The 25,746-nt window shown below is 41.2% G+C and overlaps 1 protein-coding gene across 2 annotated transcripts; it reads right to left on the bottom strand.

Moving 5' to 3' along the window:
- Nucleotides 1-1,318: 1,318 nt before the first annotated feature.
- LOC119724554 (solute carrier organic anion transporter family member 2A1-like) lies at nt 1,319-14,576 on the bottom strand. 2 transcript variants are annotated; one of them, XM_038195655.1, is made up of 11 exons: nt 14,061-14,576; nt 13,017-13,183; nt 11,732-11,929; nt 10,458-10,841; nt 10,147-10,311; nt 9,719-9,935; nt 7,609-7,753; nt 4,844-5,031; nt 3,398-3,462; nt 2,832-3,028; nt 1,319-1,493 (listed from the first exon to the last, which is right to left on the bottom strand). In XM_038195655.1, the coding sequence occupies exons 1-11, from the start codon at nt 14,435-14,437 to the stop codon at nt 1,386-1,388; spliced, it is 2,211 nt and encodes a 736-aa protein (XP_038051583.1). In that variant the 5' UTR covers nt 14,438-14,576; the 3' UTR covers nt 1,319-1,385. The 2 variants fall into 2 exon arrangements, 1 of the variants encoding a protein (XP_038051583.1); XR_005270652.1 differs by lacking the exon at nt 3,398-3,462 and having other exon boundaries at nt 1,381-1,493; nt 14,061-14,575.
- Between the last annotated feature and the right edge of the window lie 11,170 nt (nt 14,577-25,746).

The raw sequence follows: 25,746 nt of genomic DNA, 5'->3' as shown, positions 1-25,746 counted from the left end.
ATAGTGAAAATATGCAATGCAAGAATATCGACTTTTATATGAAACAATCAGTCCAACACCATTTAGTGCTGCATCAACCAACTGTATCAAAAAAATGTCAGTGGTACATAGTCTCCATATTTTCTACTCATTCTCTTCACATGCCACCAATGTCATCATGGTCAATCTGTTCAAAAAAAATGGTATCTTCCAGTCTTAGTAATAGGCTTCATATTGAAATCACTTTGCATCACTTTCAGGTACATGTTGTTGGCGAAACGTCTCTTTTAAAAATTGATTTGAGATTTCAAATTTGGCTTGTGAAATACTGAGGACCATGTCTTTGTTCAGGGAGACTTTTCATAGCTAAGGCCAAAAAAAAAATAATAATCGGTCTCTGGTCAGACCGAAGTTCTGGAATTGATGCGGCGACGCGTTTTTTTTTTCAAGCTTGAATTGTACAGACAAGGTGGGTACTATTTTGCTTTTTTGTGCCCTCATTATACATTGGTGTTCTCCATATTTTGCCTTGGTGCCCTTTATCATTTGCCTTGGTGCAATTTCCCCATTCCTTAGTGCTCCTTGGTACAAAAATTTGAGGAGGTGCGGCAATAGAGGGCGCTGTTGTAGCTTCCGTGTTAATTTGAAGGAAAAAAAAGGTTGACGCGCATGGTTAAAATCGACGCGCGCGCTGACCAGAGACCGGAGTATTTTTTTTGGCCTAAAGGGTGAGTTAAGTTGGCGTGATTTTGTTTGCATGTTTCATTTGCACTCAAGGTACCAGTCTGGGGCTGAGTCATATATATGTCGAGTTCAAATGGATTTGTGTATTTATTACATTTCTTTACCCATGGTATGCCCGAACAGTTTAAACTGAATTCCATTGGGGCCCTGCATACATTACAAATAATAAATAATGTTAAGCAAAGTACAACTCATATTACTAGGGAGAAAGTGCATTGGTGAAAAAGACGACGAACATTAACACTTACAAATACAGGTATTTCAGAAATATTACAGAAATAAAGCTATATACACAACACAAGTTCATTTCAAAAATTCAAGTGCATAGGCAGGCGCAGATCCCGGGGAAGGGGTCAAAACCCGCATCCAGCTCTGTCAAAAAAGTATTTTACCCCCCCCCCCCCATCTGACGCCCCAAAACAGTGTTACTACTATACGCCTGTGCACAAAATACGGACAGAGCCAGCTGGGATACGGGGGTATATGTACATGTACACTATCGTGCAATATAGTGTTACTAATTGTCGGATGTGAACAGTGCTTCCATTGAAAGTATCGTAGGACCCCCCCCCCCCCCCCCCCCCACCCGTATTGATTTTACGGAGCCAAGTGTCCGGGGAAAAGAACACTGTCCACATTTCAGCATTGATTTGCTGATGAATTTATACATCCGTTTCCTTGGAGGACTGTGACTTGACCACGTGGCTAGCCTCTTCGCCATCCCCAGTAGCCACTTCATCGTTGTCGATCGCTTGCTCGTACTTGTTTGTCTGAAAATGAACACAAATCCATAAAATACAACTTAACACAGAACAAGACATTTTTCACTGTAGATTCAAACCACGTCGTCTAATTGGAAGCTCGTTGTATTCGTACCAATCCTTGTGCGCTTTGCCAGATAATTCACTAGGGTATAAAAACTGTATACAATATGTTCCCAAAAAAGTGTCCGTTTGACTAGTTTTGAAATAACTACACAACCACGAAGTCAATTTCGAAAGACACTCCTTATCCTTGGCCTCAACCCCTATGAGTTTCATTTACTTTCAGTCACGCATCACTGCACAATGGTCAATTGATCGCAACAACATTTTTGGACACTGTGACCAAGTTCCTTGCCTTAATGAATTTCAGTGCTGTGTTATGTAAGCTGTGTAAATCCTGCATGTTGTGAAAAAAATGCTAATGTGGTTTGGGATTGGAATCATTTGCCCTTGAGCATTAAACTGAGGTCTTGCCATGATGACTGATAGCTATAGGTAAATGACTCCAATCCCAACCGCAGCCCTTTTCACAACATGCAGGATTTTAGGCCAAAAAAAAAAGTCTCCGGTTTCTGGTATGGAGCTTGCCCAAAAAGTGGTGCGGCGACGCGGCTTTTTTTTTTTTTTACCTGATTTTTTTGCTTCAAATGTCGGCTGATGACTGCAAATGGTGCCCGACTAAACTTAGTGCAAATATATGGGAGTCCAGAGAGGCCACATAAAGCTTATTCTCGACCATAACCCAATCTAAAACACGTTAAAATTGTGCAGCAGCAGGATTCCAGTCAAACAAGTGAGTTTGGCGGTTTTGACTTGAGACATCATCTTTTATTGAAAAAAAAAATTCATTTTGCCGACGCGCATGGCTACGGCGACGCGCGCGCATACCAGAAACCGGAGCCTTTTTTTTTTGCCTTTTTCAGCTTACATATTAATACAGCACTGAAATTCATCACGGCAAGGAACTTGGTCACAGTGTCCAAAAATGTTGTTGCGATCAGTTGACAATATTTTATAAATAGTCAGGCGGACACTTGTTGGAACATAACATAGACACACCTTGAAACACTTTGCCAACTTTGTTGCTAAATGTTGAATTCATGACCTTATTTTTTACACGATTATCTCTTTTCTTGAGGGAAACGCAAACGAAGCAGAGTGTTATGGAAAACCTAAGCTTTGCGCCGAGCAAAAATAACGAAGATCGTTTTCAAAGTTTTCCACAAAAGTATATCTTCTAACCATAGCTGACATTTCGTCAGGTTAGCTTTATTTTTTATATATGCTACTTGTTCTTCCTTGTGCTTTTTAAGCACCATTTTATCACTCAGTCGCACCCCTTACCCTGTAAATTAACAATGCGCCAACGCAGAAGATCAGGCTGGCCAGGAACCTGAAGCCAGCCGCGAAGCCGATGAAGACGAACCTAAGACCAGGCCGGTCGTACACCAGACATTCCCCCGTAGCATCGCACGATTCCTGCCAGTAGGAGCACTGACTCTCGAGGCTCGCACCCAGAATGACAGGGGCTGGTATGAAACCTGTTATTTGGAGTACAGAAAGTGTTAGGTGAATTCACTATGACGCCATCTTGGGACACCCTGTGGCATTGCATGATTCTAGCCAGTAGGAGCACTTGCTCTCGATGCTAGCACCCCGAATGACAGGGGCAGGCAGAGGTCACAAGGGCGCCATCTTGGGGGTTCAAAAATATACAAATCTTGCGTCAAATCTCGTCAAGTCTTGTGCAGTTGCACGTAACGGTAGCCATATTGGGAGTTCCATAAAGTTAAACATGACAACTTCACTTGCACCGTTCCTTGATAGTTTGACAGAGGTACACATTTTGCACGTACTTATTTCCTTCATGCAAATTTTAATTTAACCTGGGATGAAGTAACAAGACTTACCGAGTATTTTACTGAAAAGTGATGTCAGTCCTATTGACAGATTTCTGTCCTTGTCTAAAACAGACCTAGAAGACAATAAATTTAGAAGGAAAAGCACCATAACTAAAAAAAACTTTAAATGGCTGTACAGGTTTATCTGAGGATTGGTATGAAAATCTTTTTTTATAGGTAGTTAAGTTAATAAGATAGTAGCGCGTCCAGTTTAGAGTCGGAAGGGAGCAAAAAGGAAAAAAAACGTGAAAAGTGATCCTCATTTTTTAAGCTCTGTAGTTGGAGCTTCTACACATGTCACTTCTTCGTCGGTCGGTCTGTCGTCTGTCTGTCTGTCTGTCTGTCTGTCTGACCCCCAAAACATACCAAAAGTATGTTCCATATGTGCCATCGGCGTCGCATTTTTCGGCGTCGCATTTTCAGCTGTGGCAGGGATCATTTTGATCGATTTCATGCAAGACTGTCATGCAAGACTTATGGGTGCAGACCAGTAAATCGGTCCGAAATTGCCTGCGCCGGCCAAATCACGATTTGCATGCCCTCAAAATCTTCGGTATTTGGGCATGCTTTGGGCCATGAACTTGAGGGTTTGTAAAAAATATGGGTGGAAGCCGTGCACAGGACTGGGAGCTTGCAGTTCTGTGTAATTTTGATGTAATTTGGACCCTAAAAGCGCTCTATTTTGCAATGGAGTGTAGGCATCGTTTTTCAAAATGGCGATGGGCTTCAGGACTATTTTCAGGGGTGATCATCTTCAGATGGAAATTTCCCCTAAAAGTCATCAGTTGACCCCCCGAAAATTGAAAAGAAAATGAAAGATGATGAAATAAGCTTTAATTTGATGTGCGTCTCGAACACCTTGGAGAGTTGTGAGTATTTTTCCCGAATTTTTGAAGTGGGAGCATTTACCATTGGGGTCTATGGAAGTTTATTTACTGGTCTGCTACCTTTATTGCAACACGGCCAGAGCTTATTGTGCACTCGCACTTTTTTCTATCCTCCTAGGGAGTACCAATTGCCACTTCCTATTTTCTCCCAGCTTAGGGGTTCCTGATAACTATCATTTTGATCGATTTCATGTAAGAGTTTCATGCAAGACTTCTTGCAACACGACCAGAGCTTAGGCCTATTTTGCACTCGCACTTGCACTGTACAATTAACATCTTCCTTGAACAAGGCGGACGCAGTGTGCAGGGGTTGGACGTTATCCAAAAGGAGGAAATATCCGTCCCTGAAATTGACAAAGTATGGTGTTCCGCATGTGCCATCGGCGTCGCATTTTTCGTCTGAGCTTATTGTGAACTCGCACTTGTTTCATCTGCAAAAAATATTTGCAAAAGTAGAAGGTATTGCTAGTACATTGTACAAGTTGTGAAATTGAAATGATAAATTCGATTGAATAGCAGAGTTTCTCCAAGCCACGGATATGTCACTAGATAAGATGGGCACTCTCACCTGAACTTCATCATGAATGTGGGGTTAAACGACATGGATGAGATTGCCATGGTGACACCAAGGCTGATGATGAATGGAAGCAATAGGTCACAGTTCGACGCGCATGCGCCTTGGAAAGCAGAACCGGGAGCTGGGTCCTTCTGGGAACCATAATCAGTTTGGTTGATACAAGTGCAGCCTTGGTAAATCTATCACACACAAAATTAATCACGGAAGTAAATTTAAAGAAAGGAGTTGTGATTCATAACGCCTTTGATTATTTAAATCCCTCTATCTTTTTTATCATTAAATCTTTGAAGAACAAAACATCTTAGGAGTCAATTCATTAAATATCCGAAAGATACATTACTGAAGGTGTATCTAGAATTCAAATACATTAAAGGGAATATACATCATTTGCTTTTGCTGTAATTTTCAGAAATGGATGGAATTGGGGGGTTGGAAATATATAGCAAATATAGTTACACTGACTTTTTTGAGGTTTTGGGTTCGAAAATGCTATAAAAACCAAGAAAAACAATCATTTTCCTGTAGTCTGGTTCCCTGACTCCATTTAAGAAGAAACAGAGCAGTTTACATATATTGGGGAATTGTAAGGTCAGGGAACCAGTCTAGCTGGCTTGTACCCGTTCATAGGTGTGTAATCGATTGCAAACAAGTGCGCTGGTCAACTGGGGCCAGTATTTGAAAAAAAGCCAGTTTTTTTCCAACGCTGATCGGCCGATCAGCGTTGGAAATTGATACAAAAATACCACTTTTCTTGAAAATGACAGTATACCAGGTGCCATGATTTTACAGGATGCTTTACACTGTCATTCACTAACAGTCCAGCAAGGTATTTCAAAATGATTTGGTAGTTTTATTTTTTGATGTTTGCAAATGTTGTATTTTCCCTTTAAGTTGCAGAATTCTGCGGTCTTCCCTATATAATATTGACGTTTTCAGTTGTAAAACATGATGATTGTTCAACTACAGGCAGGCGCGGTTCTAGAGCCTACATTTTAGGGGGGGGGTAGTAGGGGTTTAATATGATCCAGACATTTCTTTGGGGGATAGATTAGCGCAGCGTGATTTTCGTGTGGGAGACCTCGAGGGCACGTGGGACGGCGCGTGGGACGGCGCGTGGGATGCCACGGCCCGGGCTCGTACGTACGTACGCGCCATCATCTCCGGCAGGGTGACCGTAAGGTCATAACTAAATTCTGCTAAATGCACTTCAAAAATCTGTCAGATTTATCAAAAATCTGCCAAATTCCCCAGAATTACTCGAAATACACTATAAACAATTGGAATCACATGCAGATGTTGTAATATTGCCTTAATTAATGTTCAAATTACATTAATAATGTAATGTAATTATAAACAATCTATAGCCACATAAAGATAATATGAATTTGCATAAATTTCAGGCAAAATGCATGCGGTCGCATCACGACGAAATAATCCGGTTCCTAGTGAACCTCCGCACCTACACCAGGCAAACCTGTCCTATTTTGCAAGGGTTTGTTTCAAAAGATTGAAGCTTTTTGTTAATAAACATACTATTTTTTGCAAATTTGCTGTTTTTCTGCCAAATAACCATTTTTTGCAGAATTCTACCAGAAATCTGCCAAAAAAAATCCATTCTGTCAAATTTTCTGTCAAACTCGTTTTTTAACAAAAAATGTGTCAAAGTTAGCCGAAAATCGGCTAAAACGGTCACTATTTTCTCCGGTCAGCGAATTGTTTTCCCAAATATAATGTTGTTGTCGGTGTTTAAATCACCGACGATTGGCGGCTGATTCGTGGACTGGTTGGAAGTTGTCCTGACTTCCAATCAGGTGATCGAGTTCCAATCTCTGCGAGCGTTTTTCACTTCTTCTCATTTTACCTTTTAAATAACTAAAGTGAGGAAAGAACAATTTCTCACAAGACGTACAGCCTATCGGGGGTTTGTGTTGCGGAAAACAAGGCATAAGATATGCATGTAATGGACCAATCAGAAGATGGGAAACGGATGTCGTTTGGGGAAGAAAAGACTCGCCTCCGGTCAACGTGAGTATACAGGGTGTTAAAAAAAAAAAGGAAACCCAACTTCAAAGAATGAGTATGGACAGACTATATTATTACTGGCTATAAAACTGGTATCATCGGAAAGCGTCATCTCTATGCTTTTCAATGATACCGTGTTTAGGTTTTCTGAGTCATGCATCACTGAGCATCATTGTCTTGAAAACTGGATGCAAAAATGCAGTTGGTTCACTTTCATAAAAAAAAACACCACTGGGCACGGTGTGCCTATTGTTATGGAAATGTCTGTTCTGTGAAATGGCTTGAATGTTAATCCTCGGGAAAATGGCACATTGTTTTGAATGTGGATTAGTCAAAACGAGATATTCATGACAAGCAATAAAATCCAGTTTTGAAACCAACCCGACTTGTTTTTTGGGTTTCTTTTTATGCACTCGTGTCTTCTTCTTGAATACTTATTCTCATGCACACCATGCCTATTGTGTTTGACATGAAAGTAAACCAACTGCAATTTTGCTTCAAAATCTCATGACAGTGGCGCTCAGTGATGCATGACCCTGGAAATGTAAACAAGGTATCATTGAAAAGCATAGAGATTACGCTTTCAGATGATACCAGTTTTATAGCCAGTAAACATTCAGTCTGTCCATACTGGTTCTTCAAAGTTGGGTTTCCTTTTTATTGAAACACCCTGTACTTTCATGCAAGACGGCCAGGGCTTATTGTGCAATCGCACTTGTTTACATTGGACTCACCGCTCTATCATCCTCATCTTTATCCACTGTCTCACAACCCGCGAAGCAAGCCGTTACGTATGTGACATTATCAGAGCCACACACTGGAGAATAAACACCCTTCTCGCAAGAACAATCCATGTTGCAAGATGAGAAGACATCCAAACTAACATAAACCGGGAAACAACATTAAGACAAAATTGCCGAGGTGTTGAAATAAATGTAAGTACACATTCCGGCAAATAAGCTGAACTTGTATTGCACATACATTATTTTAAAGGGAAAATACAACATTTGCGAGCATCAAAAAATAAAACTACCAAATTATTTTGAACTACTTGCTTGACTGTTAGTGAATGATACTCTAAAACATCCTGTAAAATCTTGGCACCTGGTATACTGTCATTTTCAAGAAGAGTGGTATTTTTTTATATTAATTTGCAACACTGGTCGACCGACCAGCGTTGGAAAAAACCCGGCTTTTTTTCAAATACTGGCCCCATGTGGATCATATTGGTTTGCAATCGATTACTCACCTATGAACGGGTACAAGCCTGCTAGACTGGTTTCCTGACATTACAAATCCACAGTGTTTATAAATTGCTCCGTTTCATCTTAAATGGAGTCAGGAACCAGACTACAGGAAAATGATTGTTTTCCTTGGTTTTTTATAACATTCACGAACCCAAAACGTCAAAAAAGTCAGTGTAACAATATTTGCTATATATTACGACCCCCCCCCCCCCAATCCATCCGTTTCTGAAAATTGCAGCAAAAATTACAGGAAACGTTATAGTCTGTATGAACAGGCAAAGTTGACTGGAAGATATAAGGATCAAAATATCTGCTTTTGATAACTTATTAATATGCTTGGTACATGATTGTTAAAGAGGTTGTGGAATGCTCGAAGTCATTTCCGTCATTTTTGTCATTTTTTGGGTATATGTAGCCTAAGGTGTGATGAATTAAAAACGACTATTGTTTCTGTCATAAAATGAGTACAAAAGGTACTTTTGAGAGCTGTTTTTCAAGTCCTGTCACGCCTGTTTCGACCCGAACGTGCAATTTGTGTAAAAGTCGTCGTTGCGGGCAGCAAACAAAACACAGTAAATCGTGACGTAATAAACAGGACTCCCGATGCAGAGTAGCATAAACGAGTCCTGTTTATTACGTCACGATTTACTGTGTTTTGTTTGCTGCCCGCAACGACGGCTTTTACACAAATTGCACGTTCGGGTCGAAACAGGACCTGAAAAATAGCTCTCAAAAGTACCCTTTGTACTCAGTTCATGACAGAAACAATAGTCGTTTTCATTTCATCACACCTTAGGCTACATATACCCCAAAAATGACGGAAATGACTTCGAGCATTCCACAACCTCTTTAATGTCTAAACATTGGCATAAGTGTGGATATAGTCCGTCCAAATTCACCTGGATACGACTAGCAATAACACCCACGTCTATGGGAAGTGCCAGGCTTCAGCTGCTTTGCCGTAGCCGAATAATTCGGACGCGTCCATAGCTTTAAAGAAGTTGAGTGTGATAACTCTTTCGCTCGTAGTCGTACCCCCCGCCCCGCAAACAGAACGCTGGGATAGGCTGATGAATTTACGCTCTGATTGGATAGATTTTGCGCGACCTGTGACCTGCTAGCATCACGGCCACGACCCTGCAAGGTTTAAAACGGAGTTAAGACCGAGTCACTATACTCTTTTATTCCCATTATTAATAAATGCTGAAATCGTTGAAAAGCGTAATAATGTAGGGAAATCTGTAAAATTTATCTTTGTAAATTCTCAATTCCCGTCACTTGCTCACAGGCTCCCTTTCGAATTCACGAAGGGTCAAATTGCATATTATGCGACACTCAAATTTGTCCGCATGGTCCACAATGGAAAAGAAATCACATCCGGTATGGTATGTGTGCATTTCTATGACAAAGTTTTCGGATAGCATTTGCGCGCATTAGCTGACTGCGGTCTTAAACAGCTGCAGCCATATGTCTTGATAAGTTACCCAGAATGCCATCCCCACTTCCTTCACAAGATTCTGTGAAGCTCATCAGCCCTTCCCAGCGCCCTGTTTGTAGGGCGGGGGGTACGAGCAAAGATAACTCTATGGAAACTCACTTGTTTCCAGTCACGTGACCACCGGTCACGTGAGTTGTCAGTCCGGCAATATCGATGTTGGGGCATCCCAGGGCCATCATGCTGCCATACGCCAACACGCACAGAAGTTGGGCACCAACGGTGAGTTTGGCATAACCCCGCTGGCTCCCTGCCGCCCGCGAAGACACTACACCTCCAAGGATTATACCGATCAGGGTACCAGGCATAAAAGCAAAACCTGAGTATAGAGAAAACTGGAGGTTTTCCAAACATCGGCTTCAAAATCTCGAAATCTAAATGAAAATCTAAATGACCTGGGAAAAAAAAACTTTTGTCCGGGAAAAGTATCATTTTTTAAATCACAAAAGGGCTAGACAAATTTGGACCCGGTTTTCAGGTTAATTCGACCCTGGAGTTGTTGGAGTGTGTATAGCAAATAAAAGCTTTACCTACTAAAAGCCCAGCCCTCACTGGACTTAATCCAAACTGGAACTGTATGTACTTCGCACAGAACTGTTCGAATCCGGCAAAGGCAATCACCAATATGCAGTAGCCAATCAGAGAGGTCATGAAGATGGGATTGGTGAGAAGACGCCACAGTGACACCCCAAATTCTAGAAAAGAAAGGGAAAATCCATGATCCAAAAGGTTAAAAGAAACAGAACAAAGGGTTAAAAGATATCACGACTGGATAATTTTTGTAGGGTTTTACGTTTTGTGTTATATATCTGAAATTTTGTGTGAAATACACTTCAGTTACCTTTGATTGCGACCACTATTGGTTGGCCGTTGTACTTCTTGTGATGTGTGGCTATTTGTGTCATAGCCACGCCCCTTTCGTCCCGCCCACCACTCCCTCGTCCAATCATTGTCTTACAGCAACCAGGCATCCGTAGGCCGCAACAGTAGGACTTTGGTTTGTGCATCTTCCGCGGGAAGAAGTAGAAAGGGACGGAGATTAGACACAGCAAACAGCCGTTGATGATGAAGCCCAGCCACCAGGCGCCTTGCCATTGAGGATCCCGGGGGGTGAGACCGAGTTCCGAGACGTCGGTCTTGTAGAAATCCACGAAGAGTGACAGGCAATAGCCGCTGAGTGAGTATCCAAACAGGGGAGCGATCGCCATGGGCAGAAACATCAAAGCTGTTGAAAAATCAGCAAATGGCCGTAGGCTGTATTATTATGGAACTATTTTGTTACGCTTGCGGACTACTACACATGTACCTTGTATTAATTAGAATTCAATGGACTACATGAGGCTGGGGCGCGGCCGTTGAAATTCAGTGGCCGTCAGCCTGACCCGGGACACATCTCACCATGTCTTCATTTTGTTGCGAGCTTTGTCTGATATTCCTTCCTGCCTTCCTTGAAACTTGAAAGTGCAGCCTCATATGTATGAGGATAAACGCACTTGCCAGAAACACCGGGGCGAACCCCTTCTCTTCAGTGTTACTGTTTTTTAACGTACATTATACAGCACAAGGGACCTACGGCTTTACGTCCCATCCGAAGGACGCAGTAATAATGATTAAGTGCCTTGCTTAAGGGCACAAGTGTCCAGACCCGGGCTCGAACCCACGCCACCAGAGCATGAGTCCGGTGCTCTTAACCGCTATACCGTGACAGAGGTGAAAATTGGTTTCCAGGGTTACTTTATTTTGAGTAGTCACTGTATCCCGGGGCAAAAGAGGCTCACATAACAGTATAATTGCACTGTGATAATGGTAAAGTTTCACTAAAAATGCTAATTGTAATTTAAATAAAACTAAAACACCAACCCCCTACGAAATTAATTTGAAAAACAAGACAAGGTAAAGCTGGTCCGAGCGCACACAATTCTACTCAAATGATTCTGAATGACTATGTGTGCAAAATTCGTTAGTGTTAGGGATACCCCTATACGACAGCACTGTGCGGCTCAGGAAGGTGAGGTGAGGTCAGGTGAGGTCAGGTGAGGTCAGGTGAGGTCAGTCAGGTACAAAGAGGACATTAGGCTGGTATGGGCCTCTTGGACACGGCCAAAAAATACCCACCCAAATAGATTGGTACAATGGCCTTCTCCACTGCGTCATCGATATACGTCACAGACAGCGGCAAGATGGCGGAGCTCCCGACTCCAATGAGCAGCTGGCCCAATATGATGGGCCACGCCTTTGCGAGTTGGGAACCAGACGCTTCGATTTCTTCGGCTGTGCACGGGGTTGCATTCGCCTCAGCACTGCAAATGAAATCTGAATACGGATTTTGGTTAAAAAAAAGGGAAATTGCATAATCAACAAATACCTTAAAATCGTCATTCTTTAACTTTTCCATGAACGAGGTATAGGCATATCTCGTCTATAGCCATCCAAAGAAAGTATAACTGCTGTGAAAATTCTTTGAATAATTGAACTGCTATTTTGTTCCTGTGTGTTCCATTTTTTAACGCACTGTGCAATAACAAATGTATGTAATTCACCAATTGGCACTTTGGGGGGAGGGGGCGTGACCAATATAACTCGCTATAGTAGCCGATAACTAATAACTATCAATCAAAAGTATGTAAAAAAATCCTTCTTGATTGTATATTTAACAGTTGTCGGTTTTTAACTTGTTTATCCTTCTTGCGAATTACGAACTCGTTTACAGCATATCATTTGTACTTGCCAAAAGTTAACATTGCAATAATATCCCTAAAGGGCGCGTGCAATGTCATTGCTTTAAAATGAAATCCTTGAAAATACCTGCACCGTTCTGTCCCATTTAACCTTATGTTCAATTTTCGTTTGGCCATTTTCAAGGGCAATTTGGTGCCTTTTTGGCTTTTATGCTCATGCAAATTTCAATATTCATGAGCAGAAGTATAATGTCATTTCAGGCAGAAACCTCTATGTTACAGCTATTTCAGCACAAAAGTTACCAGAGTTTTGGATATTTTGCCGTTGTAAATTTTCTTTTCTTTGGTGGTTCGTTGTTACAGTACGTGGCAGTAAGCCAGTGAGCAAACTTTTCTCACAAATGTGTTCAATGAGCAGATTTTTGGGTTATACTGAACAGAAAACCCATAAACTGTCTTCCTGAAATGATATCACAGCAACAGCGCCCTCAGTTGTCCGGAAAAGCATCATGGTAAATTTTAAATGTTTAAAGAAGTGCACTTTTGAATAAAATTAACCCAAAAGGGATGTCAAATAGTTTCCATTCATTCATTACAAGAGGAGTAGAAAATTGCACAAAATGTGTTCCAAGGTACAATTCATTTCATGGACACTTTAAGACTTCCAATGTGCCTTATCGACCGTAAAACTAGAGTTATTTTGGTAAAAATGCGAACTGTACCTTTTCCGTACAACGATGCTCCCGGGCTCGACTCTGATTGGTTGGCACTGGTGACGAAAATTTCGTCAAGGGCTGGGTTGTCGTAGATGAACTGAGGCAGCGCGTGCAAGAAAGATCCCAGGGCAACCAACAAGCAGGATATGCCGATGATTCTCGGCCGATGTGATCTAGGAAGTAGATGAAATAATCGACTGCAGGGAAATTTCGCATCGCTTTTTAGCTGCGGGATAGCAGCTCAACATATCACTGTGTCTCCCCGTTTGTCCGTTAGTTAGTTAGTTAGTTAGTAACAAACGTTTTTATTTGTTCCGTTCAAAAATTACTTTGTCAAATTTCCAAAATGACTTTTTGCAGCCCCAATCAGTCTTTGTTTTTATTAAGATTAATTCTAGGTTTTGAAATTTTGTTTGGTAGGCCTTCTTTGGAGGAAATGCGACTTTCTTGCCTGTTTTAGGACTTAGTGATGCCTATAGGTACTAGGTGCACCCACAGCGGTTCAGGCGCAAGGGCGGAACCAGGGGGGGGGGGGGGGCCAAAGGGGGCCATGGCCCCCCAAAAAACGAAACCATTTTTTTTTTTTTTATGTGACATCGCAAAAAAGGCAGGCAATGAGTACACCACCATCTTTTCCTCAAAAAAACATTGGTTAAAGTGGTCAGAAATTGCCTCAGATCGCACCACAGAGCATCTAGAATCCAAAAATTTTCCGGGGCCCTTAAGCGGGCCCCGAACCCCACGCCGTAATTTTTTTGGCCCACTTTTTGGGAGGACCAAAATTTTTTTGGGCCCCCCAAAAAATTGTGTTCTGGATCCGCCCTTGTTCAGGCGCTGTCATAATTTTACCCCATAATTTCCTCATCAATAAATACCCTCTCTTCCTACAAATTGTGCCTGCTGATATTCAATGTGGTATTTTAGCGAACTAAAAATATATAAAGTTAATATCCTGCTAGTAACTATTTAGGCAAGTCCCAACTCATAAAATGGTCTTTTCGTTCTATGGAACGGGGTCCTAAACGACATGAATTGCCTCAATCACTTTACCTCCCTCCGAAGTGTGCAACAAACAACACCCCACTCAACGAAGAGATGTCGTTCATGGACATCAGGAGACCAGACTCCGAGCTCTTCAACTGAAACCTCTTCTCGATGGTCGAGACGACACCAGCCATATACACCCCACCGCCCCCAGTGTACGCCACTACCAGAAGACCAAAGAGGGTGACGAAGGCGTTTGGATGCGCGAACAACTGGAGGCAACGACACCTCAGGGCGCCGAGACAACACTGCGTGTGCGCGTCCTCCTTGTCGTCAAGGACGTCCTCAATGATGACGTTGTCGAAGTTGCCATTTTTGTCTTGAATTGGCAGCTCTTGATACTTTGGATCCGAAGAAGCATTTCTGTCCTTCGTCTGCGACATTTTGATAATTTAGCGACTCGGACCGTACCGGTGCACAACTACCTGTGTATTAAGAACGAACCTTGACCGAGTTATACAGTTGAATGCCGCGACTAGGGCCTGTTAGCGTTCCTTCGTTTTGAACGAACGTAGTACGGCAGCAACGTAGAAACTGCTCATTGCCCAATGAGAACCTGTACACGATGCGCTCTATCCAACTGTGACCGGTGTCTTTGTTGAGCATCATAAATATTCATGTTTCAAAAGAGTTCGTCCGAGAGAGGCGTGAACACAGCAAAAATGTGCATTATATATTGGAAGCACGTGGATGTTAGGAATTGAGCGCGCGACAGAATGTTATTTAGGAAAGATTCCTATATCTGGCCATCAGTAATTTTCCCCTTAAATGACCTATCAGCCATCAGAGAGTAATAATATGTAATAATAGGTTTCTTGGGTTGAGGTGAATGCCACCGACCAAATTAGGAAACAGAAGAGTGCATGTGCATTCTTGGGCTAGGTGCAGGTACATCAAGTATAGCTGAACACAGGAAAGCATGAAACAAACCTCGTCAACTATGGTGGAGCAGTTACCATACAATATAATATAATAAAAATGATATAAACGCCATCGATATTGCGTAACTGCGATCCATGTTGAAAGTGATGATCTGGAACCATGTGTAGACCTCGAACAAGATCATAGCATTACATCAAAATGAAAACACATTGACCTTTGTATGATAAGTAGTTTATTAAATTCATCATCATCATTAGCCCAATTCGATCCGATGCTGGATGCTGGCCTCTCCAAAATCTTCCCATGCTTTTCGGTCCCTTGCAACTTGTTTTACATTTCTTCCCTATGAAATTATCTCTTCCGCTGTCTTCCTCTCAGCCTCTTCAATGATAATAGCGTCCAATCTGTTACTTTCAGGGTCAATAATGCTTCTCATGACACGTCCTGTCCAACTCTACTTTTTTCTTTTGATCTTGTCACCACTAACTATGAAACTCGACTTTTAAAGTGATGACCCCGGTCAAAAAGAAACTAAAGTACAATGACAGAAAGAACTGACGATGAGAAACACGGAAATAATTCACCAATTAATTATATTCACAAACTCAAACTATTTACAATATTTACAAAGATCCGGACTCGTGGATCAAACTTCTCATAATCAATCTCAGTTAGGAGTTTTACTTTCTACGCCAACAATTTAGTCTACAAATTCAATTTCTCAAGCTTAACTCGTAAATTTCTAACAATCACAAATCTCTGTAACTGAGTGTACAACGACACAATCCAAAATCCAATCCAATTGTAGGATATGGCTCTAAAATTCAGCCGTAACTCTTGTTTAAATTCAGCCTTAGCTCCAAAATTCAATTCAGAATTCAGTCCAATCAGATATATATAATTTGGATCTAAAATCCAACCGTGACTATACCACAATTCAAAATTCACTTCAATCAAATATCAATACTTCTGTTCGGTTCTGATAAACTGGGTAAATCAAATAATCAACCTTTCGGATTATAACGCTCCAATTCGACAATTCAATCACAATTTTGTTCACACTTAATTCCTTCAAACAGCTAAATCAACTTCGGTTATATTTCTTATGATTATTCCAAAAACAAAATCACAGCTTTCCTGCAAATTGAAGACTTTACAATTTTAACTGAGGCACTTTCCTTAGTAGAGGGTCTCGTCTCCGTGGCACGTTTCCAGCTGATAGGACACGGTCAATCGGCACGGGACACACTATGTACAGAATAACATCGTAGTCGTTCTGCAGTCGTTACTATTCATCATGAACCCAACTCGTACTGTGAGGTTTCCGGCCATCTACAATATAAAACAGTTACCGAAACCCATCCAGTATTTTGTTCTAAAATTACAGTATATCCATAAATCTCAAGATGTCAAGTATAGTAAGACTTCGTGTCAAGGTTGCACTTTATCTCAAGGTATCATTTCAAGCACTTTTTACCAAGAAAATTATTATTCTTAACAATCATAATCAATTGGTATAAACTACAGATTCTTATTTTCGGAAGTTGAGAAATAATATTAAATACAACACTTACGGTTATTTCTTTATTACGATGCTTGTGAAGGCTGAGTGTTGCTATGAGCGTGGTCTACAGGACCGGGAAGGTGGCTTTTAGCCTTGCCGAGACTATTTTGGCAATGATTTTGCCAAACTGGCGGATCAGACAAGATCGGTGGCAAGTTTCACCGATTTGCTGACGAAAACCTGCTGTATCAGGCGTCTCCTAGCAAGATGGTACCGGTCTCTGTCACACTCAGCTCAGATCTCTCAAATTTGCTGGTGTGTCTTCTCTCTCGATCAGAGAATGCACTGATCAGAAAACGCACACAACTTCTACTTGACAACAACAAACATTCTTTCACACAATACTCACATTCACAGAAACAAACGGACATCAATAACCATGGCCACACGGACAATAATAATTACGTAACCCGACGCACGGCGTTTTAGCAGGTTGACCAAATCAATGCCTTAATTTTTAGTGGCTGGAAAAGAAACTACCGGGAAAATGTGCGTACACGATTGGCGAAAAACTTTTGGCATGATCTACTTTACAATACGGGGGTGGTGCGATAGCCGTAGCGCGCGTAATAAATACAATTACGTAACAGAAACGAAGCGAATTAAAGACGATTGTGACAGATCTAAACTATAAGCTTGTACCGCTGTCTTTCTTCCAAGATCTTCGTTCCTAATTCTGTCTCTCTTAATGTGACTCCAGTCATTATCTTGTCCATTGCCCGTACAGTGACTCGCAGTTTTTGCTCTGATTTCTTTGAAGGTGCCCCGGTCTCAGCGCCATATGTTAGAACTGGGTTGATGCACTGGTTGAAGAGTTGATGCTTAATTTTTTGTACATTTTATCTACCTTGAATATGCAACTAAACTTGCCAAATTTTTTCCCATGCAAGTTGTATTCTCCTCTGAATCTCCTCTGAATTCTCAACCTTAAATGTAATCATCATTCTGTCCCAAGTAGTTAATTCAATTACCCGTTATATAATCATTTCTCCTATTTTTTAAACAATATTTCATTACTTATCTGGAAATACTAATTTGTATATTCTTTCCGATGGTCATGCATGTAAAAGGGTCGTGTCAGCTATGCAACCCATGCCGACATACAAATCGAATTCTTACCTAACTCCTAACTCACAACCTATATTATGACGCCCATCGCTGTGTGGCCATGCCACGAACTTCATTATACATGATTTTTGCTGTGTTCACGCCTCTCTCGGACGAGCTCTTTTGAAACATGAATATTTATGATGTTCAACAAAGACACCGGTCACACTTGGGTAGAGCGCATCATGTCTAGCTTTTCATTGGGCGACGAGCAGTTTCTACGCTGCTGCCGTACTACGTTCGTTCAAAACAAGGAACACTGTTCACAAACCGCTGTTTGTCGAAACCAACTAATAATGCAACGTTACCCAACATATAAAAATACCTTTTAGTCGTCTGAGTGGATAAGTTTGAATTGTAAATTTTGCGCCGATATCCCATTAAATACAATTATTGCACATGAGCAGTTTATCACTTTTTAAATTGATGTTTCGTAATGCCTGGAAACTCTGCTCTGCCCAGTGTGTACATTTATTGTGTAGACGATTTAACGTTAGGTGCCTACGACCTGCGTTCATTCTCAACACACGGTCAAAAATTTACCTGCCTGAGAATCTGTCTAAACGTGTAAATGACAAGTTCATATTTAATAACACGTAAACTTACATGCAGATTTGTAGTATTGCCTTAATTAAGGTTCAAATTACATTATAAACAATCTATAGTCACATTAAGATGTAATTAAAGTTTTGCGTAAATTTCAGGCAAAACGCGGTTGCGTCACGGCGTAGTCCTAGACCAGCCAACCTGACCCATTATGCAAGGGTTTGTTTGAAAAGATTGAAGCTTTTTTAAACAAAATGTACCATTTTTTTTCAAATTTGCTATGTTTTTCTGTCAAGTTACCATTTTTGCAGAATTCTGCCAGAAATCAGCAAAACAAATATCCATTGTGTCAAATTTTCTGTCAAACTCGCTTTTTAACAAAAAACAACCTGTCAAAGTTAGCCGAAAATCGGCTAAAACAGTCAGCCTGAACAAAATGTCAAACAGGAACACGCATGGTAACATAATACTCTCTATATACATGTATAAAACCCATTATAAGGCCTGATACTTTTCAAGGTCAAACCGACACTTTTGCGGGTCAAATAGACACTACTCCGACTCGATTATCCGGTTCATTTTGACTCTGATACCCAGGCAAAGGTGTCGATTTTGACCAAGAAAAGTGTCAATCTTGACCTAGAAAAGTGTCAGTCTTGTCCCTGAGAAGTGTCAGGCCAAAAATAACCCGGATTCCGGAGTTTGAAATTAAAGGGAACATGCAGTCCAACATTTTCATGGCGTATTTTATTTTATATATTCATTCATGTATGTGTATTAAAAGTAGAGTCCATCATTTGCAGCCATCCGAAAAGTAACTGGCGTAATTATTGTTGAAAAAATAACTTGGTTGAAAGATAGTAAGGAGACTAAACTCCCTGTGAAATTATTCTTTCTGGGAAGCTGTCATTTTGAAGTAATCAACGAAAGAAGGCATTTCCAACGGTGATTCTTAAGAAGCACCGTAGGAAAATTTAAATTAGTAGTTCGTTTTGTTATTCAGCGCAGCGCGCACAAGTATTCGAACGACGCACACGCGCGCGCGGTTGTTATAATTCGTCGGATCAGTGCGCGACGTCGCGCGTATAGTTGCAATTCAAAACAATTCAAAACATGATTCAGCAACTTTTGATTTGAAATTGAGATCTTAGAATGCTGTTTTTCTCGGAATGTACAGCTGAAGCTTAGCTGAAACTTCATCAGGTTAGTTGCTTAGTATCCTTCATTAGATTTTGAACTCTTTTGTTGCTTCAAACGAACAAAATGCACAAATTACAAATGATGGACTTTACCTTTAAATAAGGGAATAAATGTGTGCTCCGGAGGTTTTTATCACTCTGTTTAATACCACTTAGAGTCTGGGTGCTGATAATTACCCAAGCCGGAGGCGAGGGTTATTATCAGCACCCAGACTCAAGTGGTCTTAAACAGAGGGATAAATACCGACGGAGCACATATTTATTCCCATTCATAAATACCTTTTCGGTAAAAAAAATCATATAATTCGTTCAAAACATCCCGATTTTGTTCAACAAATTCACTTTATGCTTTTTGAAACATCCCTCCTGCAAAATAATGGAGTGTTCAGCTGGCGAGTAAGATGTAAACAACCCTTTTATGGAGATTGACGCGCGCGTATCATGTTCTACGCGATGCCGCGCAGAACGCACCTGGCGCGTTGCGTTTTGAATTTAGAACTATCAAATTCTAACTCCCTGGTAGTGTTGCGCATGCCTACGTGAGGATTGTGAACGTTCAACCAATGAAACGATCAGAGGCACTGGATTTTTAGGAGTCCACATTTTATTGTGACACTGGAAAAGTGTTTAAGACCAGCTAGCCATGTCTTTATCATCCGTTTAAGACCGGCCACGTGACGGGCTCTCGACCAATAGGAATGCGTAAACTGTCTTAGGTATTTATGAAAATTCATTTGTTGAACAAAATCGGGATGTTTTGAACGAATTATATGATTTTTTCTTACCGAAAAGGTATTTATGAATGGGAATAAATATGTGCTCCGTCGGTATTTATCACTCTGTTTAAGACCACTTAGAGTCTGGGTGCTGATAATTACCCTCGCCTCCGGCTTGGGTAATTATCAGCACCCAGACTCTAAGTGGTCTTAAACAGAGTGATAAAAACCTCCGAAGCACACATTTATTCCCTTATTAAAAGCAGAACTGGTTCTGGTGTACGTTTAGTGTGGTAATTTGCCGTCCAAACTTACTTCTCCCCTTTTTGAATTTCGCGGCAACTCAAAATGAGGGCGCTGTTCATGACGTAAACAAAGGCAGAGAAATCCAGGGCCCAACCTCGTCCCCAGGGTGTCGAGCAGTACGCGCCCACCACTACCTGCTCTCTCACCCTGGTATTGGATCATTTGCATGTGCAAGATTTTTGAACACGTGTGCAAATGAGGAACAGTCTGGTGCCTGGATATGCGTTACACATTAGCGTTTGTTTTTGTATGCGGTGTCTGGGGTAAAAACAGAGTCCATTCGTAGCAGCGCGAGCACCGCGTGAGTTACGAAAACACGATTTTTGAAATCAAACTGTTACGATCTTATGGAGACAACATGCAGTATCATATTTCATATTAATATGAGCAAATTGGAAAGAAAATTAGTATTTTCGAGAAGGCGTGGACGAATGATCGCGAAAACACGTACTGCACGTTGTGAATAATAGGGTTACACCTCTATGTATCGACACCCCTATGTTCCGACTGCACATATTCCTATTCCTAACCCTAACCCTAACCCTAACCGGGAGTAACACGATCTAGGTTGTCGGAACATAGAGCAGTCACCGAATAATAGCACCAAGTACACGATAAAAATCCATTACTAGCCAATTGCGGTATCCAATCAGGATACAGGAAGAAAGTTTCCTATCCAGGGTTTGCTATCGGAAACGCGGTTGGAAATAAAGTAAGCACTGGGGACGAGGTTGTCCAGGGCCCGTAAATGACGTCTGGATACGAGCCGGATTAGCGAAGCGTACGTGGCATTATATGCACACGTACGAAGTACCAGTACATGTACCTGCACACGTGGACGTGCCACCGTTGTTGAATGAAACATGGACGACTGTCATGACCGTGAAAGTTCCGAAGACTCTTCCTCTTCTTTCCTTAGCGAATCCGATGAAAATGGTACAGATTCGTCCGATTCGAATCAGAGAGTTCTAATGATTCAGACACTGACTCGATGTTTTTTTAGGGGCATGCCCAAGTTGCTGTACAGACCAGCATCAAAGCACGACGGCTCAAAGTGGTCGCTGCAGAGGGCCGCGAACTCACTGGACCCGGACCACGTTTCTCTGGTATTAACCTTCACTTTGGCTTTCTAGATGCTCCGATATTTCGGATCAACCGGAAACAAAGAAGGCTTACTCCATCCTTGGTAGTTTTGCTACACCCAGCAGCCACACACCTTGTAGACATGGCCGAAAATTGGTGTTATTTCTCCTCGATTCCCAACGAAAGACCAGAGAAACTTTTGTCGCAATGCATGTACTAGTATGTATGATGCACGCACGCAATGCCAGTGCCCCCCCCCCCCGCAGCGCGGCAAGCCTCTGCCTTGATTTGCGTCATGCCCCTCGCGAAGTTTTATGTTAATGAAGCTTCCCTTCGTGGGGCGGAGTAGTTTGACTAAACATGTTCACAAATTATTTTCCCCCATTTATCCCAGAAAATAAACACCACCATATGCAAAATATTGTTAAGAACATCATCCTTTATTGATTTAAGCAAACAAAATGCAATCAAAATTTTATTTCATGTTCCCTTTAAGTTTACTTACCAGGACAGGATGAACTCGCTCTGAACACCTTTCACCAAATTGTAGTCCCTGAATGTCCAATACTCTCTCCAAAAGTCTACTGAATGCTGCCACTTGAACAACGTCACAGCTCCACAGTGATTTGTTATGCAGTTTTGATCCCTGTTCGGGCTTGCGCTTTTTCTTTTAAGTTTACTGCAGCATTGAACGTCAAGGTCAGAAGCAGGTAAAAGTTGAATGCCGAATTCTGTCAACTCTCTGGAGCTTATTTTTTATTCTTTACAGTCAGCAACAGAGGTATTTAACTCCTTAAGCACGGGTTATAATGGGGGAGATTCCTCCACACATAGAGCAAGTGGCCCGCATGACTGCACAGCCTTTGTGTGGTAGCGGGACTGCACAAAAGCAGCAGCTGTGGAACTACCCGTGCCACGGCATACCACAGCTGGAAACTGCATTAGCGGCCGCGGCCATGACCGCTTCCCGTGGGCATGGGGTTAAATCCGGTCTGGTCGAACGAGGAATTCTAAAGCATTTGTCTCTTTTGTAAAGCCTACGGAAAAGTTCACAAAATGGTATAAACAAATAGCTGAAGGCTCTTTTATTGTGATTATCGGGGCTGGGATTTGTTTCTTTACACATTTCTTTGTAGCACAATCCAGGACCCCCAGGGAGAACAGTTCTTAGACAACTGATGGGGCTACCCTGGTAAAATATTACGATAAATAACATACACAATTAAGGTGTGAAGGCGCCGAGAGGTGAGCTGAGGGCTTAACATTCGGTTGGTATATCTCAAGTTTAAGCATGTCTCAGTGGCGGTTCTACGGGGAGGGGGGGGGGGGGGTGGGGAGGGGTGGCTGTAGCCCCCCTAACATTTTGTCTAGCCCCCCCCCCCCGAAAAAAAAATCCATCAAAAAAATGCATTAGCAAAAAGAAGGAATGTGACGTACATGCGAACGGTCTCCCCCTAAAGAAATAGTCGTGACAAGGGTGCATTTGTAGTTAATATAGTGTGCCTGATTGTAGGATTTTATTGGCGCTCCCCATTGAAAATATGGCATGAACCTTCCCCCACCTATTGATTTTTGGAGGCCTAAGCATGCTAAGTGTCTGGAGAAAATAACCGGTCTACATTTCAGCACGGCTCCCTGAAAAAATTCTGGATCCGCCCTGCTAGCCCCCCCCCCCCCCCAAAAAAAAAATGGCTCTAGAACCGCGCCTGCCATGTCTATTGGAAAAAATACAAGAAATGCTTGTTTGCGTTACCATGCTTGTTATGTTTTAGATCCTGTAGTCTAGTACGCAGCAACTATTCAGCACATTTGAGTGCTGAGTAAAAAAGAAAAACCAAAACAAACAAGAGAGTTTTACAAAAAAATTAAATGTGGCCGACATGTCTGAACGACTGTCCCGTTAAGCATTTCTATTTAAAGAAAAAGGTTGTTTAAGTTACAATGCTTCTAGGATATTTAGTATCTGGACCAGAGTACAACAATCCTGAAGCGCAAAACATGACTTTACTTAGTTTCCTACCGAGCCAAAAAAAAGAAAAGAATTTACTAAGTTATTTTAAGTTTGGTTTGAACCCGATTGTGCTGATAAAGCAATCAAAATCATCATATGGCTCATAAAAATTGATTATTATATCATACAATTATGTTCGGCCGTTACTATAAACTGCGCGATAGCGCTTGCTTATAGGCGTGCACGTCTGACTGTAAAAAGGCGCGAAACAAACTTTGACATGCAAAAAGTGAAACTTTCGTTGGTACACGGACAACGCTTTTGGACATGCGGTGTCTGTCAACAGAACTCGTGTAATTGAATGGTGCGCGCACCATCGATTTTGCAGTTGTTTAATTCAACAGTAAGCAGACTAAGGAGATGGGCACAGCTGTGGACGCAAATTCTTCCGAGATTTTCTTGCAAAGCAGTCGGACAGGACTTCTTAAACAGTAAGTACATGTTCATTTAATGTGTCAGTATATCTTTTAGCAACTGTGTGGCACAATTTGGAGGTCTCAGTGGAAACGTTTCCGCGGAAAAAATAGGTGGTTTTGGACCGCTGATGTTTTGGGCCACGTTGTTATATCATAGCGCCCTCAATGAAGCCCCGTTGTACACTACAACGTTGTACGTTGCAGCTGGGACTCCCGATGTTTTGTCCAACTTTTTTTGTCTCACAATTTTGTCGAACTTAAATTTGTGAGCAAACTTAAAAGTCAACACCACATAAATACGAATATCGGGCTTTTAAATGTTTGTAAATTTTACCAGATAGAATTAAGGAAACGTGGGGGACAGGGTTCAGTCAGAGACTGGGACCTTGATGATAGCCCCATAAATGTGGCCAATTTACTGGACTACCCCCGTAAATAAAGGCCACATTCCACCATGTACAAAAACATGTCGAACTTTGTCAAATTTTGATTTTCACATTTAGGCTTAGTTTGTGGTTTATTTTATTACTCACCCGCTTTATAGGCTAATCAGAAATTGCCGCCTTTTTTTTAGATGTCTATTTTTCGTGAAACATGAAATTTCACCAAAAAGAGACATCCCAAAAAGGCAGCACTTTCTGATTAGCCTATAAAGAGGGTGAGTATGCTTTAAAAAAAACCCCAAAACTACAAACTAAGCATAAATGTGAAATCAAAATTTGACAAAGTTCGACATGTTTTTGTACATGGTGGAAGTGTGGCCTTTATTTACGGAGGTAGTCCAGTAAATTGGCCACATTTATGGGGTTAGGACCTTGACAGAGTTCAGAAAAATAAACATAACATGCCACACAAAATCAGGCCAACATTTAATCATCCTTTACTTTAGCCCGCAAAATTTGACAAAATTTACCAAAATTTTCAAGAGCCAAAGACAAGGTCCTCAGTATTTCATTTTTTACCAGCCAAGTTTGAGGTCTCATTAAAGGAGACCTATCTTTAACAATTTGCACCTGAGAGTGATGTGAAGTGATTTCAATTTAAAGCCTAAGACTAGACTTACACATATCCAACCTTTTTTGAAAAGATTGACCTTTCAGTAGTCTGTTGGCATGACTAGTTAGAGAATGTGTACAAATAGAGACTAGGTACCAGATGTTTCTCTTGATAATATTTGATTGAGAGTCTACAAAAGAGGTGTTGGACTGGTTGTTACATGTCCCAGTCTATTTTCTTGTATTGCATGTTTCACTATAATATAGTGAAACATGCAATACAAGAAAATAGACTGTCAGATATACATGCATGTCAATTTCAAAAGCATTGACTTGGGTAAAATAGACTTTAATCTCTGTGCTCATGTCAGGACCTACGGCACTTTTGCTGGTTACATAGACTGTCAAGAGTGGCTGCTGCCCTCCTTTTTGTGAACAATGGGTGGGAAATCTATCAGCTATTTTTCAGTTTGTCCTGGTTTTAGGTGGAGGTTAAATTTAGGTATTGTTTTGAAATGAGTACAATTTATTGAAGGCCATTTGCAAAAAAATGGCCTTGTTGACAAAAATGAAGATAAATAGAAGATAATGACAGTTCAAGATGTGATACCAGCTCATGATGTCATCAACTGAACTTCAGAATTGTGCATCCCATGTCAAATCTTGTGACTCCTATTTTTTTGACTGATGCTCCCCAACTTTTCCCTGGATTATTACCTCTCAATATAATGCTATTTTTCAGTTTAACCTGGTTTTAGATGGAAGTTAAATTTAGGTATTGTTTTGAGATGAGTGACATTAATTGAAAGCCAATTATAAAAAATGGCTTTGTTGACCAAAATGAAGAAGAAACCTAGAACTTAGTAG

The sequence above is a fragment of the Patiria miniata genome, unplaced genomic scaffold, assembly GCF_015706575.1.
Source record: "Patiria miniata isolate m_02_andy unplaced genomic scaffold, ASM1570657v1 HiC_scaffold_18, whole genome shotgun sequence".
NCBI classification, from domain to species: domain Eukaryota; kingdom Metazoa; phylum Echinodermata; class Asteroidea; order Valvatida; family Asterinidae; genus Patiria; species Patiria miniata.
The sequence above is the reverse complement of the archived record's forward strand: the minus strand, read 5'-3'. Positions and strand labels throughout refer to the sequence as shown.

Bases quoted from the DNA above. Each gene is read 5' to 3' on its own strand.
- LOC119724554 (XM_038195655.1), bottom strand. From the start codon at position 14,437: ATGTCGCAGACGAAGGACAGAAATGCTTCTTCGGATCCAAAGTATCAA. The intron at 7,754-9,718 runs GTGAGTTTCCAT...GGTTTATGTTAG, and splicing joins GGTCACGTGACTGGAAACAA to TTTGGATGTCTTCTCATCTT. The intron at 3,463-4,843 runs GTGAGAGTGCCC...ATTGTCTTCTAG, and splicing joins ACATTCATGATGAAGTTCAG to GTCTGTTTTAGACAAGGACA.